General features: G+C 45.2%; 1 protein-coding gene across 1 annotated transcript in view; it reads left to right on the top strand.

The window, feature by feature from the left end:
- The window catches only part of LOC124613773 (hemicentin-2-like), an 803,230-nt gene extending 784,272 nt beyond the window's left edge, over positions 1 to 18,958 (top strand). Inside the window, exons 12-13 of the mRNA XM_047142489.1 lie at positions 4,103 to 4,447; positions 18,669 to 18,958. Coding sequence (XP_046998445.1) covers positions 4,103 to 4,447; positions 18,669 to 18,958 — 635 coding nt within the window. The remainder of the gene's footprint in view (positions 1 to 4,102; positions 4,448 to 18,668) is intronic.
- The last annotated feature ends 2,079 nt before the right edge of the window (positions 18,959 to 21,037 follow it).

Here is a 21,037-nt window from a genome sequence, read left to right as displayed (position 1 = left end):
CCTGAGCGGAGAAAATCTCCGACCCAGCCGGGAATCGAACCCGGGCCCTTAGGATTGACAGTCTGTCACGCTGACCACTCAACTACCGGGGCGGACACCGTACCGGTTGCGCGGTTCCAGACTGAAGCGCCTAGAGCCGCTCGGCTACACCGGCCGGCTGGGTATTTAAAATTTGGACAATTTTCAATTCAGGTTTCTTCGCAACATTCTGTAGAGTTTCTGTCTCAAAATGAAATCATTAAAGCACAGTAGGAATTCAAGAAGTACTAGAAAATAAGAAAAAAATTTCAGCTAACAAATATTCCGAATAATATTCTTCAAGCATCACTAAAAATTTATTAACATAGTAATTAACAACTGCAAAAACAGCAGATCAAAGGAGGCAATAATCAACTATGAAACAGTACGATATCTACCCTGTGTGGAAATCAGAGATATATTGCTTGAAATCTCATGAATGGGTAGCGCTTGTCTCATTGAAACAGACATACATGGCGTTAATTAGAATGCAAATCTCAGCCATAAGAGTATGCAGCAATTTACGTTGTGTTAACGTCTGCTAGTTCTATAAAAGAATGAAAAAATAAAATTTAATCAATAATTTTAACGGCAGGTAGTCAAAAGGAACTTCCATTAATCGTGAGTACGAGACAAATTGCAAAAAACCAATCCAAATAATATTCATAAATTACTAAAAAGGCTCAAGCACAACAGAGAGAAGGTAGGCACTTGGAAACCAGTACACTCTTTAAATGAAGTCGTGGTTAACGGAAAGTAAAACAATATAATACACATAGTATACAGAACCCTAGACCACAGCGGATGGCTCGAAATAACTGTCTGTGCAGTCTACACTCTAAACTGCTGACCTAACAAGCCTAAGACTTGGCGACTATGGCTCAATCATTACACTTTTCCCTTGTATTTTGTAGACATACATAGCAGACAAAGTTCTGAGGCATCTTCCACCGAGTCTGGGCGATACGCTTCTCGGGTCCTTAATCCTTTGAGTACCAATGCTTTCTGCCTAAAACCACCATTTACTGATTTTTTAAGTAGTAGTTCCTTTAGAATGAAACCGCCGATCCTAATGCAAGGCGGAGACATCTAGTGGTACTCGAAGAACGCTTGTGGTGCATTTTACCAGTCACTTATAGCGTTCAGAGCAACTGTCGGCGCCGAGATCCTGCTGGGTAACTGTAGGAGGTTATAACGTGTTTGTTTTGTAATGATCATACTGAGGATATCATTAACGCGGAAAGCAGGTATATCTAAAGTTATTGTGACGTTAAATTTGTGTTTGCACTACTGCTGATATTAGTGGTTACGAAATGTTACCACTGGAGCAGTATGTACTTTTGACATTAAACTTTAGGGTCATATTTTGTTATTTACAACTCTAATTTATTTTAGGCATTATGATTCACAACTGAATAAAGGCGGTGCAGGTACTATACACTTTGTTGTTGTAATAGACGCAAAAGTCAAGGGGGACAGCCGGCCGCGGTGGTCTAGCGGTTCAGGCGCTCAGTCCGGAACCGCGCGATTGCTACGGTCGCAGGTTCGAATCCTGCCTCGGGCATGGATGTGTGTGATGTCCTTAGGTTAGTTAGGTTTAGGTAGTTCTAAGTTCTAGGGGACTGATGACCACAGATGTTAAGTCCCATAGTGCTCAGAGCCAAGGGGGACAAACTCAGGAAATACCAGATAAAAACTGAAACAAAGTCGTTAAGCATAATCAGAGATACTGCTAGACGGACTGTCACATAAGTGCAAACTAAGTCAACACTTTGGATTACATGTTCAAATGCTTTGGACGCCACAAGTTCATGGAAGTTTCGAGATGTGGGATTGCTTTCAAATGCATCTCATCAGACCATGGGTGGTCGAGAATTGTGTGTCCCGTTAGTTCCAAAGTCAAACCACAACTTTAAAAAAAAATTACTGTTTGCTTTTTGGCTATTTCTTTGTTATTCGTTGCTTTTTATGTCAGTAAAGACTAACTTTGTGAAAAGATTTAAATTATATACCGAAGTGGAACCACCTCCTTAAAACAATCGATTGTTCACATTTTGCCAATTTATTCTTGTGTTCGATGCATACGATAGCGATAGAGATCAATTCTATGAAAAATTTTGAAATGATCTCTTCTACATTCCTGGGACTCGAATAGTTTAGTTGGTACTGAAGAGAATCATACACTCATTCAAAAAGTCATATTCAACACCGGAAAATTTTCACAGCGAGCATGTCCCACGACTCGCAGCATTGTCCCTGGACAACCATCATTAAATTATCGGGGAAAAGGGCAGAGAGCGAACTCATGCACAATGTTGTTAGGTCGAAGCGAAAGAGTACGCCCTTGTCTCCTGGTTTGACAGGAAGGAGTGAGCAGCTTAGCTAAGCAGGCTAAGAGATAAGAGATTATAAATGACATTTTCGATTTCAAATCGAAACACCGCGCGGCTGACAATTATTCGATATAACTTTATTGCACTTTCATTCCACGTACATTCCCTCGCGAAGCGACCAGTTCGATCTCTCTCTCACTTTGTCACAGTCGATTCTCTACTCTCAAATACTTGAAAGTCTCACTGCCAGCACGTACACGACCAACTGCTATTGGCTTAAAAGAAGAATTTGGCCTCCAGTACATGTTGGCCCTCGTACACGCTCAGACCCTTGGAGAAGACAATGGATGAAATGTTGATGTTCGTACTTCAGGCGCGACCAGCTCAGCGTCATCAGGAGTGGAACTTTACGGGGTGCAAACCCCACAGATGAACCGAAACCATAGGAAACTACCCAGCACACTTCAAATTACAAATCCACGAAATAAAAATCTCAATAATTTCAACTATGTTTCATCATAAAAATAAGAAAACTTGCGTCTTTTGTAACTGAAATTCATTGATGAGTACCGATATGTTTCGCCTATTCTTGTTGGACATCTTCAGTGGTCTCGAACACATAAAAATTATTTAATTATACAAATTTTCTTGTGAGATTTGTAGTGATTCTCAGTTTGATTTGTTTTTACAATTATTTATTTGTATTATATTTACAATTATGTTGTGATTGTATTTACAATTATATATTAGTATTTTTCGCTTAAATTCATTTTTGTGACCTGTTCGTCCTGCTGTTTGTTGTTTCTATTAGTGCTGAATGCAAGTGTTACAAATTTCTCCCAGTATATGCTACTCTGCACATAAGCTATAGTGTAGAAATCTACATATGTGTGCTGTGCTTCTGCTCACATGTAGTAGAAGTGATTGACGGATCATGGGCATTGACTGAAAGGTATTGGGACAGTCGAGGTGGGTATTTCGATGGGGACGCGGGAAGAGTGGGTCGGTGAGGGGGGGGGGGGGCACAGTAAAAATATAAGTCAAATAAGTAAATGAATAATAATTAAGTAAATACACACACACACACACACACACACACACACACACACACACACACACACACACACACACACACGCACGCACAGGTAATCACTGACAGTGCCACACCACCCACCCAATCTCCATCCCCACCGAGGCATCCAACTCCATTCTCCCAGAATCCCTCAGTTCTTTCCCATGATGCCTTTCCCAGCTCTATTGCATGTGACCAAGAGCAATGCCAACATGTTACATTTTCTGCGGCGTACGCTACGTGCAGAGACGTATTTACTCGAAGAAACCTATACCATGTGCATTTAGGACATACAGAACAACAAACGCCTGGAGGATGCGGTAGGAAAAATGAACGTAAGCAAAACAAAATGATATAATTGTCAATAAATTATCTAAATCTAAAGAAATTGCCAAAAAATCATCACAGATCTCACATTAGTATGTGTATAATTAAATAACTTTATACGTCTCATCGACCACTGTCGATGTCTAACAGGAATAGACGAAACATGTCTGATACTGAAGAACAAATTTCAGTTGCAAAAACGGCAGTTTTCTTATCTTTGTGAACTGAAACTTTTACGAGAACCCGAGGAAAATGACTGGAATTATTAACAAAAAAGGTCAACGTATCCTAATTTGTGGGTCTGGCGGATATAGCCTTGAGCCATTTGTTTACGAGTGTGAACTTGAGCTAGGGAACCCGCTCGCTGCCGCAGAGACCGCGGGCGGCGGCTCGTCGCTGATGGCGGTGTGGCTGGTGCTGGCCGTGCTCGCCTCCATGGTCGTGATGGGCGTCGGCATCGCGCTCGTGACGCGGCTGCTGTGCCGCTCGCAGCGCCACGACCACCCGCCGGCGCTGGGCCCGCGTGGCGACAACGGGGGCGGCGCCGCGGGGGCCGGGGCGGTGGTGGCGCTGCCGGGCGCGCGTCCACACTGCGTCGACAAGGCGGTGGGCGGCGCGCCGCCCGCGGGGGCCGCCAAGCTCATAGACCCCGGGGGGGCCGACGACCCCGACATCATCTCGCACGCCGCCTACCCAGGTACCGTCCGCTCTTCCGTCTGCCTCGATGCGCTTAAGCTGCGACCATTATGTTCAGGGGAGGTTTTCCATCTTTGGCCCGAAAAAAGCTTGTTGTTTGAAATTTTTTTTTTCAGGATGTGTTATAGATGTCGATGTCAAGTTTGGTCAAAATGTTTACTGATATTTCCTCTACAAACCGAAATTTTTTTGACCGGAAATGTCGAAGAGCAAAGGCGGAAGTGGCGTCAGAATGAAACAAAATTTCTATGTAGACCTCCACGCGCGGTATGTCACAGGTCAGCCGGCTATTCTGAAATCAATATTCAGTTGATGTTAGTGAAGTATGTAAGATTTTTTAGAAGTTGTACCTCGCTTAAGTTATTTGGAACATAGGAAACAAAATAGAGGCCATTTGAAAAAAAATGCGTTTTTTCATCGATTTATCGACTTCGTAAAAAAAAAAAATCAAATGTGTGCGAAATCTTATGGGACTTAACTGCTAAGGTCATCAGTCCCTAAGCTTATACACTACTTAACCTAAATTATCCTAAAGCCGTCGGCACACGGACCGTGCATCCGAACGTTGAGCGTTGAGCGTGCCGAGTTTCTGACGTCATAGCGTGGAATTGCACTTTCGGGAGTCTTTCCGAGCGTGCAGAGCAATATCTGGCATGTCAGATATTCTGAGCGTGCGTCTGAGCGTTGACCAGTGAGATGACACAACGCCACCTACGTCACACGCACGCCATCTCCCTTCAGTACAGAGCTGTGAGGCGCCATATTGGCGTTCATTTCAAGCCGATATGTATACAGGGTGAGTCACCTAACGTTACCGCTGGATATATTTCGTAAACCACATCAAATACTGACGAACCGATTCCGCAGACCGAACGTGAGGAGTGGGGCTAGTGTAATTGTTTAATACAAACCATACAAAAATGCACGGATGTATGATTTTTAACACAAACCTACGTTTTTTTAAATAGAACCACGTTAGGTTTGTTAGCACATCTGAACATATAAACAAATACGTAATCAGTGCCGTTTGTTGCATTGTAAAATGTTAAATACATCCGGAGATATTGTAACCTAAAGTTGACGCTTGAAACCTCCGACGTTCAGTTGCGTGTTGTAACAAACACGGGCCACGGTCGGCGAGCAGTATCTCCAGCGACATGTTTACGATGACGACCGTGATTACGAGTGTGGCTGTAGTGCACTGTTGTGGTTTGGTCTAGCTGTCGCAGTGTCCGTATGTAGCACTTGATGCTATTGTTATTCTGCATTCGTCTCCGCCCGCAGACCAACTGTAGTACACCGTCTTACCAGACGTCTGTGATAGTGTAGTGTTGTAGGAACTGTGACCATGGTGTATTCGATTCCTGAAAAGGCGGAGATGATACTCATCTATTGCGAGTGTCGACGAAATGCAGCTGAAGCCGGCAGGGTGTATGCAGAACGGTACCCGGACAGAGAGCATCCAACGCGCTGCACATTGCAAAACCTCTACCGCCAACTGTATGCAACATGTATGGTCGTAGCACGCAAACGGGTCCGTAACAGGCCCGTCACAGGAGAAGCGGGTGCTGTTGGTGTGTTAGCTACTGTTGCCATGAAGCCACACATGAGTACACGGGACATTGCGAGAGCCGGTGGACTGAGTCAAAGTAGTGTCATGCGCATACTGCATCGTCACCGTTTTCACCCGTTTCATGTGTCGCTACATCAGCAATTACATGGTGATGACTTTAATCATCGAGTGCAATTCTGTCAATGGGCATTAACAGAGAATGCGTTCCAGTTCTACCTGTTTAGCGATGAAGCGGGTTTCACAAACCACGGGGCAGTGAATCTACGGAACATGCATTAACTGGTCCGTGGACAATCCTCGCTGGCTCAGACAGGTAGAGCGACAGCGACCGTGGACTGTAAATGTATGGTGCGGAATCATTGGCGACCACCTCATTAGTCCTCACATCATTGCAGGGGCCCAAACATCTGCAACATACATCGCGTTTCTACAGAATGATCTGCCAACGCTGCTCGAAAATGTCCCACTGGAAACGCGCCGACGTATGTGGTATCAGCATGACGGTGCACCTGCACATTCCGCAATTAACACTAGGCTGACCCTTGACAGGATGTTCGACGGGCGTTTCATAGGACGTGGAGGATGCATAAATTGGCCAGCCCGTTCTCTTGATCTTACACCTCAGGACTTCTTTCTGTGGGGTACGTTAAAAGAGAATGTGTACCGTGATGTGCCTACAACCCCAGAGGATATGAAACAACGTATTGTGGCAGCCTGCGGCGACATTACACCAGATATACTGCGGCGTGTACGATATTCATTACGCCAGAGATTGCAATTGTGTGCAGCAAATGATGGCCACCACATTGAACATCTATTGGCCTGACATGTCGGGACACACTCTATTCCACTCCGTAATTGAAAACGGAAACCACGTGTGTACGTGTACCTCACCCCTCATGTTAATGTACGTACATATGCGTCAGTGAAAAAGACCAATAAAACGGAATAAGCATGTGGACGTAATGTGCTGTTCCAGTCTCTTCTGTACCTAAGGTCCATCAGCGTTCCCTTTGGGTCCCTACGTAATTCGGTGCTCTCCGATACACACGATCGAACAGCGGAGGAGTGGTTCTCAAGCGTCAACTTTAGGTTACAATATCTCCGGAAGTAATTAACATTTTACAATGCAACGAACGGTGCTGCTCACGTATTTGTTTATATGTTCAGATGTGTTAACAAAAATAACGAGGTTCCATTTAAAAAAACGTAGGTTTGTGTTAAAAAACATACTTCCGTGCATTTTTTATGGTTTGCATTAACCAATTACACTAGTCCCTCTCCTCACGTTCGGTCTGTGGAATCGATTCGTCAGTATTTCATGCGGTTTACGAAATATATCCAGAGGTAATCTGAGGGGACTCACCCTGTATATGCCGTTTCTGAGCACCAGCAAATTGAGAATCACTGGAAAACCCGTTGTTAGTTGTGTGATTCGTTCCAGTAAAATAATCAGAAACATCATATTCGTGGCAAAAGAATTATTGTAACTGGCGTATTATGAGAGTAGGCTATTTGAGGGCAACGACACACTGAAGATCCACCCAAAACGCATTGTTCTTCGTACAATTTGTTATAATTAAATTTCAATTAGTAACATAATTACCTACGATTAACGGTTTTAGCAAGGGGTAACACATTGTGATTGAGTACGATAAGCGTGCTGTTGGTTTAGTGTAGTGAGTATCGTCTCTGTCTAATGATGAGTTTTTGTTGGGGTGGTGGTTCGCGTCGTAACACCTGCAATTTTTTTCCCTAACATTCCCGTTTTTATTAGGTTCTGATACTTTATTATTAGTTTAATATAAGTATATGAAATAATAATTTCTGTTATGTAAATATAAGTTCACCTTTTTCTGAGAGGTGACTATTCGATTGGCTTAATCTACGGGACAGCTTGCGCTACCTGTATAAAGATATTTTGCATCTTTTTCTTTTACGCTTCGTAATTCACGTGTTGCAAAGATTCTGCTACTGGGTAGGAACAGTGATCAAGTAAGACTGACATTGGGGTTTTACTAAAATGTGGGAACGATGAAATAATGTGTATCTTATGCGGAGAAGTAATCCAAATTTGTACCGCACTGTTTGTAATGGAACTTTTATAAGCCTGTGTCATTGATTGGACATGGTACTTTCCTTTTAGTGGACAATGGAGGAAATGTGCGTTCTAATAGAGCTAACGTGGGAATTTTACGCGCGCCCGTTGAGTAAACAGTGTGATTTACGAACTTGAAACACCCCTCAACTGCCGCGGGAGTGCGTTGCGATCGCGTATACCACGTTGGGGCCCACGTACCGTATGCACAAGTCGCATCGTTCCTGAGCGTTCAGCAGCACGTTGAACTTGGCACGCTCAACGTTAACGTTCGACAACACGGTCCGTGTGCCGATGGCTTCAGGACGAACACACACCGCCATGCCCGAGGGAGAACTCGAACCTCCGCCGGGACCAGCCGTCGACTTCGTCATCCAAGTAAAATTATTTATAGTTGATGGACCGTAATAAAAGTGGTACAACTCCTAGACAATTTAGTTAGCCTCGTCGGAAATAAAGAATCATGCCAATCGGTTCAGTAGATTTGAAGTTACCATACCACGCGATAAAAAAAAAAAAAAAGTAAATTCGAGAAAAACACGTTTGAAGTTTTGACCACATATAAATGCAATATTATGCAACTTACGTTCAATCTGCTATTCTGGGTCAATAAACTAGTCTTCCTTTTCCTCAAAGAGAGCGTTCTGCTCCATCTGGGCCATCCTGCGTCGCTCCAGAGCCGCTCGTACGGCCGGTGACATGCGGTTTTCGGCCGCTTGAATCTGGTGGTCGTCCGAATGCTTGGCGAATTGCGTCGAATAGAGTCCTAGAGTGACGTCCATCGTTGTTGTGGTCTTCAGAATTGCTTAATACCCTTCGTTGAAGCTGTTCACTGCCAGGAAAGTCACAATCTCCACAGTCGTCGCACCAGAATGCAAATGCTAGGGGGCTAGCTTCCAGACACACGCGTTCAAACTTTCGTTTTAATTCTGTGTGTTTCCTCCCTAGCACCGGTACAACAACTCGTCCTCCGAAAGAAAAAGACTGGTGCGTGAAAAGGGCCGATTTCAGGCAGGTGCATTTTTTTGTTCAACCGCGAATAACAAACATTTTCGTTCCGTATTCCGAAAAACCGTTTCAGGGGTGGATTCTAAACACTTTCATGGATCCAAAAATGCAATTTTAAAAAAGACAGATTTTTTTAACCAAAAGATAGTAAACCTCCCCTTAACACATATTCTGAAAATACTATTGGCTAGTCACACTTCGTATTTTAATAATTAAAAATATATTTATTGTTTTTATTGATTTCTTATATCAGATTCAATAAATGTTTTAAAACTTTCAGGTAAACGTAAAATAGAAATTTATGTCTAAGTAGTAATTATTTCTTTTCGTGATAAATGTCGTGTTTGCATAACTCTAGCATGCTGGGTATAGTGGGACAGCAACTCATTTTTAGACTGTGATGCAGAAAGAGACAGCTACAGTTGGATGTTTATTTACTCGGTAACCACTTTTGGGCTACGCCCATTCTCACACCAACTAATCTTTGGCAAAGATTGTAGCAGCAAAGTAAGTGCGAAAATTAGGTGGGACTATGAGCATAAGTACGCACTTTGTTTGCTGTTATTTTGGCGGATATTTTACCTGGAAAACCTTTGGTTTGGGAATGGGCGTAGCCCAAAACCGGTCGCCGACTAAATAAACATCCATGTTAATTGCACTGGCAGTCTCATTTTGCTTCACGAATCTCATATTCATATTTTCAACTTCAGGATCCTTCTCATACATCTGTATGTCTTTAAAAAGCATGTTGTTAGTAGAACTTGACGTTATTTTCTGCCATTTTTGTGGTAGTCATCAATTAGCCCTCTTCTCTGTCCACACATTACGGAAAATGCGTTGGTACTGCTAAAATTGTGCCACATTTTCAAGTTATGGACCCTTCTTATGCGTAAGTACCTTTTTAAAACTGATGCTGTTGCTAAATTTTAACAACAATTAACGAAAACTGTTTTTTAACTTTCTTGTGTAGGGCATCAAGTAAACCCCCTCCCGCCCTTAGAAATATGCGTTACAGAAAATACGTTGGTATTACCGTGGTTAACTCTGAGCATGTCTCATGGCTTTACATTATTAGGTCTACGTCTCTATTACATTTCTAGACGGGTTTCGGGGGTAGCCCACACTCAGAAAATCTGCCAAATGAGATACAATTGCCATGGCATTTATTGAAAAACATCCACAATTAAGTATCGTTACCATAGAAAACCTTTAACACATAATACCATGTCAAATAATTATTTTTTCGCCATCAATACTCAATTAATGGTGGTCTTCTCTTTCAAAAACTAATTACCAGCACATGCCATCTGGTAAGTTTATCTTCATTAGACCACTGAACATCTTTTCCAGGTGTGGCTTATAACAACTGCTTCTAGGCATTCGTGTTAGATTTCGTTGCTCTTAATCAAACTGTCTAAGATGTCCCGAGAAAATTATTTAACGTACCATTAAAATAACTTACGTTATCGACAATCGACGATATTTCGACAGATGACTACTTTGTCATTTTCAAGGCAAAACTGCAGCTAACAAGCGCTGGGCAAGTGAATTTAAAACCTCGGTTTGTAGAGCAATAGCGGAAAGGTAAAACACACACACGAATTATTTGTGTAGAAAAATTTCACAAGCTGGCAACATTCTCAGCATACACGAAAAGCTAATGAACAAACTCGAACACTGCAATACTGCACTGAGCGCGGATCACATGTAAATGCAGTTCTGTTTCCAAAGTGAGGTTAAATGCAAATGACGCCAACTCAGCGTAAGAAAAAGTGCTTTCAAAAAAGGCGGGAAACTGCTATGTGTAAATCTACAACGAAGTTTCTTTCGATCTCAACTTCCGCCATGAACGAAGGAACTTGGACTCAAACTTTAGAAAGGAATACTGATTTTGATTTATATCAACTATAATGTACTTAAATTTGTATCTATATTTCCCGAATGTCCACAGGAGGTGCTCTGTAAATAAAAGCGAAACGCGCCTGGCGTAGATCTCATTTTAATTAGTTTTGCAGTAAGCTTAAGACGTAGAAACCAACAATAATTGATTATTTGTGTGTAATTTGGCATGACTACGCACCCTTCACGACAGACATGTACCTACACTGAATTCCGTGTTAACTGATCGGTAGCACCCGCGGAGCAAGATTGTTACTTTCTCTTTTTAATAAAACAAGAACCAAGACCTTACTGTGGCTACGAGCCTACAATGCAATTATTTCTTCAACTCTAAGATTTGCGGCGTCATTTGAGGCTGCCCTCATGAAGAATACCAAAAACATAAGTGACTCCACACACAAGACAGCTATTAATCCGAACACAAAATGACTATCGCGCTAGTGCATCTTCAGAAGCCAAATTTTAGATGGTTCAGCGGCTGCCTCCATACCATATTCAAAAATCCACAGTCTACTTGACCAACACTGTATAACGTATTACCATGAAAAGTGGCCCCACAGCCTTGGAAATGTCTAAGTAGTACTTCTGGTTATCGTTGCTTTCATTAATTTTAACTTTTAATAAGTTGAGTGCTTAACATTCGGAAGGCACCTTTGGTATTTAACGTTACTATTTTCTGCCTTCTTCTGCTGTTCTAATTTCTTACCGAGGGAATGAAAAATCAGTGTGTAAATCACTGATTACGCAAGTCTGTCTGTTTCCCACTAATTTTTCCACCATTTCTTTTACACTTTGGTATGATGTAGACCTTTCTCTTCCTAGACAGATTTTACAGACACACTACACTTCATGTTGATTACGCACCATATTACCTGAAAACTGTTAACAGCTGTTGATTTCACAGATTTCGGAGCACAGAGCGTCCACCTGCCGACAATACGATCGCCTCCGCCAGTGCAACTTCAGCGACGAAGGAGCGAAGACATTTACAGGAGAACGGTGCGTATAACTGCAACAAAAGTAAGCAATATTCCTCAGTACAGTTCTTCCCTCTGGGGACTGCATACCGTTTATTTAAACACCCAAGAGCACACCCAGTTAATACTGCTACAGACCCGTTTATTCATTGCTCTAATAAATGTTTTGCAGATTAAAAACTGACTCCTTGTGTATGTTTTGAGCTTAAGGCACCTCTCTATAGCTTAATAGCTATTGACTCCATTTGTCATAATAAATTCCGTGTAAAAAACCAGAAAGATGTAATCAACGTTTTTTTCAACTTACGTCATGTCCATCTCTAGAATGGTACGTTTATCTGTAAAGCTGGATTCCTACTGTAAAAGACGATGAAACAGTTTTTCTTCTTCATATTTGTCGTTTTGGGCGCGTAAGTCGAGCGGTTGTACATGAGTTGTTGAACGAAGTACATCTCAGAGATGTGTTATTCGCGATTTTGCCTAACGGTTCGCTTTTGAAACTCAGTATTTACAACTAAAGTAACTAAATAACGTGTAAGGAACAAAACCGTCAGTATTACCCATAATTTATGTGTATAATGCGAAAGAAGGTACACTCCTGGAAATGGAAAAAAGAACACATTGACACCGGTGTGTCTGACCCACCATACTTGCTCCGGACACTGCGAGAGGGCTGTACAAGCAATGATCACACGCACGGCACAGCGGACACACCAGGAACCGCGGTGTTGGCCGTCGAATGGAGCTAGCTGCGCAGCATTTGTGCACCGCCGCCGTCAGTGCCAACCAGTTTGCCGTGGCATACGGAGCTCCATCGCAGTCTTTAACACTGGTAGCATGCCGCGACAGCGTGGACGTGAACCGTATGTGCAGTTGACGGACTTTGAGCGAGGGCGTATAGTGGGTATGCGGGAGGCCGGGTGGACGTACCGCCGAATTGCTCAACACGTGGGGCGTGAGGTCTCCACAGTACATCGATGTTGTCGCCAGTGGTCGGCGGAAGGTGCACGTGCCCGTCGACCTGGGACCGGACCGCAGCGACGCACGGATGCACGCCAAGACCGTAGGATCCTACGCAGTGCCGTAGGGGACCGCACCGCCACTTCCCAGCAAATTAGGGACACTGTTGCTCCTGGGGTATCGGTGAGAACCATTCGCAACCGTCTCCATGAAGCTGGGCTACGGTCCCGCACACCGTTAGGCCGTCTTCCGCTCACGCCCCAACATCGTGCAGCCTGCCTCCAGTGGTGTCGCGACAGGCGTGAATGGAGGGACGAATGGAGACGTGTCGTCTTCAGCGATGAGAGTCGCTTCTGCCTTGGTGCCAATGATGGTCGTATGCGTGTTTGGCGCCGTGCAGGTGAGCGCCACAATCAGGACTGCATACGACCGAGGCACACAGGGCCAACACCCGGCATCATGGTGTGGGGAGCGATCTCCTACACTGGCCGTACACCACTGGTGATCGTCGAGGGGACACTGAATAGTGCACGGTACATCCAAACCGTCATCGAACCCATCGTTCTACCATTCCTAGACCGGCAATGGAACTTGCTGTTCCAACAGGACAATGCACGTCCGCATGTATCCCGGTGCCACCCAACGTGCTCTAGAAGGTGTAAGTCAACTACCCTGGCCAGCAAGATCTCCGGATCTGTCCCCCATTGAGCATGTTTGGGACTGGATGAAGCGTCGTCTCACGCGGTCTGCACGTCCAGCACGAACGCTGGTCCAACTGAGGCGCCAGGTGGAAATGGCATGGCAAGCCGTTCCACAGGACTACATCCAGCATCTCTACGATCGTCTCCATGGGAGAATAGCAGCCTGCATTGCTGCGAAAGGTGGATATACACTGTACTAGTGCCGACATTGTGCATGCTCTGTTGCCTGTGTCTATGTGCCTGCGGTTCTGTCAGTGTGATCATGTGATGTATCTGACCCCAGGAATGTGTCAATAAAGTTTCCCCTTCCTGGGACAATGAATTCACGGTGTTCTTATTTCAATTTCCAGGAGTGTATATACGCTCCAACTTTTTAGCCAGCTTCACGATCCCATGGGCTACCTCCACACTGCATAATACACAAAGTGCTTTCTAAATACCAACCATCTGTGGCTCTAAACCTACCTGACGAAAGTATTTGAAAATGCCGATATAAAGGGAATAGGCGTAATATCTATTTTTACCACTGTCGTAGGGTCAATGTGCATAATGAATAAAATAAAAGAACGGTCTTACTCTACCCTACTCGTAGGGCTCGTATGCCAGCACGATGCCACTCGACAGAACGACGTTCGAGACAACGTCTTGCTGCATCAATGAACTCCCATTGATCCACTTACTGCTTCACGCCGAATGTGTTCTTCATTGGGTAAAACAGATGGAAGTCGGAATGCTGTAGGTTGGATGAGGAAGACCAATGCAGTTTCGTGAGCTCCTCTCGGGTGCAAAACTTATGTGAGGCCTTGCTTTGTGATGGAGAAGAAGGAGATAGTTTGCATTCTTCATTTGTGTGCTGCGAGATGTGTGATCCTGATCCATCTATAACGTCGTGTGAGAGAGTTTGCACGTTCCAACATTGCGTGATTCTCAGCTGCTTACGGCCTACCGGCACGGGGGAAGATCGGATGGGTGCGACCTTGTTGGCATGGTGACAGACCCCTCGCACAACGACTCATCGTGCTTTTGTTCACTGTCCGGTCTCCTTGGGAATTCTGCAAGGGCCTACTAATATGTGCGACGTTCTGGCTTTTCCGCCGAATTAAACTCAGTGACAGCTCTCTGTGATGAGTGTAACTCCATTGCAGACACCATAGTGAAAGCTACGTATAGCACTGTATAGCACTGCCAGCCATTGGAACATCATGAAACAATAGGGGTTGAAGGGAGAATATTTCGTACCGTCCCAAGAAAATTTCGTAATTTTTCAACCAAAACTGTGCGAGAAATTGTGAATTTGTTACTGAACGCCCCATATACATTCATGTTCATAAATTAAAGGTAATTGCAGAATGTGGTGCCACAGAACGAGGCACTATACAAAACCGGCGCTAATAGCGCAGGCACATAGGGAACACACACGACACAGATATGCAAGTCCACGGTACTGGTGATAAGTTGAGCAAACCGTCCCGAAACACATGTGCTACAAAACGCAACTGTTTCCAGCGCATGTACCCCAACATCAATATGGGATAGGAGCACCATGCACACGTACACAGGCAACACAACGGGTTGGCGTCCTTTGTATGAGGTGGTCGAGCAGCTGCTGGGGTATAGCCTCCCACTATTGCACCTCTCGGAACTCCTGAAGTGTCATAGGGGTTCGAAGACGTGCAGCGATACGTCGACCGAGAGCATCCCAGACGTGCTCGATGGGGTTTAGATCTTGAGAACAGGCAGGCCACACCATTCACCTGATTTCTTCAGTTTCAAGGTACGCATCCACGATGGCAGCTCGGTGGGGTCGTTCGTTATCAACCATTAGGAGGAAGGTGGAATCCATTGCACCCCTGAAAAGGCGGACATACTGGTGCAAAATGACGTCCCGTTGCACCTGACCTGTTGCAGTTCCTCTGTCAAAGACATGCTGGGATGTTCGCACACCAATGGTAATCCCACCCCACACCATCAAACCACGACCTCCATAGAGGTCGCTTTCAAGGACATTAAGGGGATGGTATCTGGTTCCTGGTTCACGCCAGATGAAAACCTGGCGAGAATCAGTGTTCAGACTACACATGGACTCGTTCGTGAACATAAACTGGGACCACTGTTCCAGCGACCAGAGCTTTACGAGCTCTCCTGTGACCAGGGGTCAGTGGAATGCACCTTGCAGGCCTCCGGGCGAATAAACCATGTCTGTTCAGTCGTGTGTAGACTGTGTGTCCGGAGACAACTGTTCCAGTGGCTGCGGTAAGGTCCCGAGCAAGGCTACCTGCAGTACTCCGTGGACGTCTCCGGGCCCTGATAGTAGATATCGGTCTTCTTGTGGTGTTGTACACTGTGGACGTCCCGCACTGTATCACCTGGACACGATCCCTATCTGCTGGAATGTTGTTGTTGTTGTGGTTTTCAGTCCTCAGATTGGTTTGATGCAGCTCTCCTAAACTTGTACTACTGTAGTAGGCGTGGGCTTCGTGTCTACCTTGGCCACAATAATGCGTTCACTATACTGTTTTTAGTAGCTTACCCGCACTCCCATTTTTTATTCATTATTAAACCTACTCGTGCATTACCCCTGTTTGATTTTGTATTTATAACCCTGTACTCACCTGACCGAAAGTCTTGTTCCTCCTGCCACCGAACTTCACTAATTCCCACTATATCTAACTTTAACCTCTCCATTTCCCTTTTTTAATTTTCTAACCTACCTGCCCGATTAAGGGATCTGACATTCCACGCTCCGATCCGTAGAACGCCAGTTTTCTTTCTCCTGATAACGACGTCATCTTGTGTAGTCCCCGCCCGGAGATTCGAATGGTGGACTATTTTACCTCAGGAATATTTTAGCCAAGAGGACGCCATCATCATTTAACCATAGAGTAAAGCTGTAGTTTCCCCTTGCTTTCAGCCGTTCACACTACCAGCATAGCAAGGGCGTTTTGGTTTGTGTTACAAGGCCATATCAGTCAGTCATCCAGACTGTTGCCCCTGCAACTTCTTAAAAGACTGCTGCCCCTCTTCAGGAACCACACGTTTGTCTGGCCTCTCAACAGATACCCCTCCGTTGTGGTTGCACCTACGGCCACCTGTATCGCTGACACACGTAAGCCTTCCCACCAACGGCAAGGTCCATGGTTCATGGGGGGATAGCTGCAATTATCTTGAGATCATACTTTGCGGCCTGCTGTGTTTGACCAGCCTCAAGTCGCCCTAGAATTCCACACCTCATAACGTCATAAATATGTGTTCTTTGAGTCATTTTCACAAACAGTCACCATTACAACGTCTGTAAACGTCTGCACACTAACTCGCTGCACCTTACTGTGACATGCACCAACACACCTCTGCGTATGTGGACTGCTGCCAGCGCCACCATGCGACGACCGCAGGTCAAATGCACCTCATGGTCATAACTCGAGGTGATTTAAGCCCGCAAACCGCCCACGAGAGCGTTGTTTCACCATGTATCAGCATTATCCTTAATTTATGAGCATGAATGTATTTTACTAATACAATACTGGCCATTAAATTTGCTACACCACGAGGATGACGTGCTACAGGCGCGAAATTTAACCGAGAGGAATAAGATGTTGTGATATGCAAATGATTAGCTTTTCAGAGCATTCACACAAGGTTGGCGCCAGTGGCGACACCTCCAATGTGCTGACACGAGGAAAGTTTCCAACCGATTTCTCATACACAAACAGCAGTTGACCGGCGTTGCCTGCTGAAACGTTGTTATGATGCCTCGTGTCTGGAGACGAAATGCGTACCACCACGTTTCCGACTTTGATAAAGGTCGGATTGTAGCCTACCGCGATTGCGGTTTATCGTATCGCGACATTGCTGCTCGCGTTGGTCGAGATCCAATGACTGTTAGCAGAATATGTAATCGGTGGGTTTAGGAAGGTAATACGGAACGCCGTGCTGGATCCCAATGGCCTCGTATCACTAGCAGTCGATATGACAGGCATCTTATTCCCATGGCTGCAACGGATCGTGCAGCCACATCTCGATCCCTCAGTCAACAGATGGGGACGTTTGCATGACAACAACCATCTGCACGAACAGTTCGACGACGTTTTCAGAAGCATGGACTATAAGCTCGGAGACCGAGGCTTCGGTTACCGTTGACGCTGCATCACAGACAGGAGCGCCTGCGGTGGTGTACTCATCGACGAACCTGGGTGCACGAATGGTAAAAAGTCATTTTTTCGGATGAATCCAGGTGAACGCACATTGGAAGCGTGTATTCATCATCGCCATACTGGCGTGTCACCCGGCGTGATGTTATGGGGTGCCATTGGTTACACGTCTCGCTCACCTCTTGTTCGCATTGACGGCACTTTAAACAGTGGACGTTACATTTCAGATGTGTTACCCTTCATTCGATGCCTTTGAAATCCTACATTTCAGCAGGATTATGCACAACCGCATGTTGCAGGTCCTGTACGGTCCTTTCTGGATACAGAAAATGTTCGACTGCTGCCCTGGCCAGCGCATTCTCCAGATCTCTCACCAATTGAAAACGTCTGGTCGATGGTGGCCGAGCAAATGGATAGTCACAATACGCCAGTCACTACTCTTGATGAACTGTGGTATTGTGTTGAAGCTGCATGGGCAGCTGTACCTGTACACGCCATCCAAGCTCTATTTGACTCAATGCACAGGCGTATCAAGTCCATTATTACGGCCAGATGTGGTTGTTCTGGGTACTGATTTCTCAGGATCTATGCACCCTAATTGCGTGTAAATGTAATCACATGTCAGTTCTAGTATAGTATGTTTGTCCAATGAATACCAGTTGATCATCTGCATTTATTCTTGGTGCAGCAATTTCAATGGCCAGTAGTGTATGTTAGAATCACAATCTAGCCTCCTCGTGAAATGGAAAATTGTAGGTATTTTAAGACGCGGCACCACGCCGAGAAGGATATCAATGCTGTTTACTCTCTACCTGCCTGCCGTGCTGAAACGCGTGTCGTGTCCTGTCCTGCCGGCAGCTGGAGGTGATGTCGCCACACGCGCTGTCGCTGGCCACGTCGCGGACATCGCTTCACGCACCAGCCTGTCGGCTCAGCGGCGCGGCCCTGGCCTGTTCTTCGGAGACGCTGCACGTGCGCGCCCACGAGAGCACCGTCTGAGCCAGCACCGCCACCGCCTGAGGATGTCTGCGTCGGTGTCGGCGCCGGCGGTGCTGTCTCTCTGCGTCACCGGCTGCAGGCTGGCGCGAAATACAATAGACTCCTGCAACCCGACATCCAGTGCCGTGTTCACTGAGCGCATCGTCTAGTCACAGTAAATGCGTCGATACACCTATTCTTACTTACCAGACAGTCAGAGCGAGACTCATTAATTCGTGACAACTTTTGGCCATAAACTGAGGATCTTCAGTAACCAGTAGTGCTAAGCAGCTTCTGGTAAACACACTGCAAACGACATGGTTTCTCGTATTGTTTGCTTTGAGGGTGTTCGGAAATTCCCGTTAGAAACTTGCAGGTCTTGTGGAATGGAATGAGTACATAATATTTTGAACATGTACTCATCTCCAGAAAAATCCTTTTATCAATTAAGGACATTTTTTTGCATTAATAATTACACGCGACGTGTTTACACTATTGAAAAACAAAAAAGAGCGCAACACAAGGAACGTACAGAACCATAGGTAACAGCAGCTCGATGTGGCGTCCTCTGTCGTTGTTATAGTCATTGTACCTATGAACCACGTTCTGCTACACACTCTCCACGCCACGTGGTGTCTCTTCGTTTCGTAGTGCAGCGGCCGGAACTCGTGCCAGCAGAGCTTCCTCTGTCTCTGTAGTACTCCGTCGTCAGGCCACGAGTGGCCTACCGGGACCATCCGACCGCCGTGTCATCCTCAGTTGACGATGCGAATAGGGGGGGCATGGGGTCAGCACACCGCTCTCCTGGTCGTTATGATGGTATTCTTGACCGAAGCCGCTATTGTTCGGTCGAGTAGCTCCTCAATTGGCATCACGAGGCTGAGTGCACCCCGAAAAGTGGCAACGGCGCATGGCGACCTGGAAGGTCACCCATCCAAGTGTCGGCCACGCCCGACAGCGCTTAACTTCGGTGATCTTACGAGAACCGGTGGAGCCACTGCCGCAAGGCCGTTGCCCTCTGTCTCTATAGTAGTCTCGTAAATTAACCATTGAATACGAAGTTAATTAACATCAGGTGACCGTCTAATGTAATAACGTCATCCTTCTTGCTCCGTTGCATACATGGGCAATCACCTCAGACTTTACTCTTTCCCTCAGCACACGTGGACGCCTTACGCATCTGAATGGAAACCGTCGTGGGAAGGAAACATTAAGTTTCTGGACATGGCTTCCAATTCCAAACACTAAGTACTCACCCCCATCTACAGGTCCTAGAAGTTTGTAGCGGAAATACCCGAACACCCTGTATTGTCGAAAACGAAAAAGGATGGTGTACTCTCTGTAAAACCCCACTACAGTCTGGATGGTTAATATTCACACACATTTGCTCATCTTACGTAACTCACTACTGCTGCAGGTACAATAAGAACTTCGGGGTGGCGTTCGATAATACATCGCAGACGTAGCAGGTAGTAATTAAGTGAGAACGAGAAACGTACCTATTACCTGTGTTAGTAGTGGCGGGGTGAGAGCATATTAGCTGGCCTCGAATGAATAAACAGTTTTGGGATTTCACCAAAAATACCTCTAGATACTTTTGCTGCCAGTGAGTGGCCATTAGTTTTATATTTTTCTTAAGACTAATGCCGAATTAACACGTCTGCTTGGCCGAACGACTGCACGTTCTGTTTTACAATTTTTTATCCTTCGGAGGGGAAAGGAGAGGGGGAAGGTGGCAACTGCTGCCCTCTCTTGAGCTTAGTTGAGTATTCCTTCGTTGAGAACCCTCATATTCCAGAAAGATAAAAGTTGAAATTACATTACAAAATACATTAGTCTGCTTATTCACCCCATAGATGTCCACTCCTCATACAAAGACTTCCATGCCGATGTTTGGTGCACGGTCTGGATCCTGTTATCTCAGCTTATCATTGGATGTCGTCTGTGCCTCGTCGTATGTCATCCGAAACTTCTCTTTGACTCTCCCGGATACCATTACGTCATTGTTTTGGACCATTTGAAGTTGTTGCTCTCCATGTGTCCCGCGCAACACGAAGGGAGCCCAAGCATTGAAATTTTTAGTTGTTATTCATAACTATACCGCCCTACAACCAAGATTCAAACTGGCGTTTTTTTCTCTGCCTTGAAATGTACTGCTAATAATGGTAGCTCTCACACAAAGCGTTACATGGCTCAAACTATCGTCAAAACACTGACAACCTGAGAAAATGACTCGAATCTTGCACATA

This window comes from Schistocerca americana, chromosome 4 (genome assembly GCF_021461395.2).
Source record: "Schistocerca americana isolate TAMUIC-IGC-003095 chromosome 4, iqSchAmer2.1, whole genome shotgun sequence".
NCBI classification, from domain to species: domain Eukaryota; kingdom Metazoa; phylum Arthropoda; class Insecta; order Orthoptera; family Acrididae; genus Schistocerca; species Schistocerca americana.
Note: the sequence above shows the minus strand (reverse complement) of the source record. Positions and strands in the feature narration are given on the sequence as shown.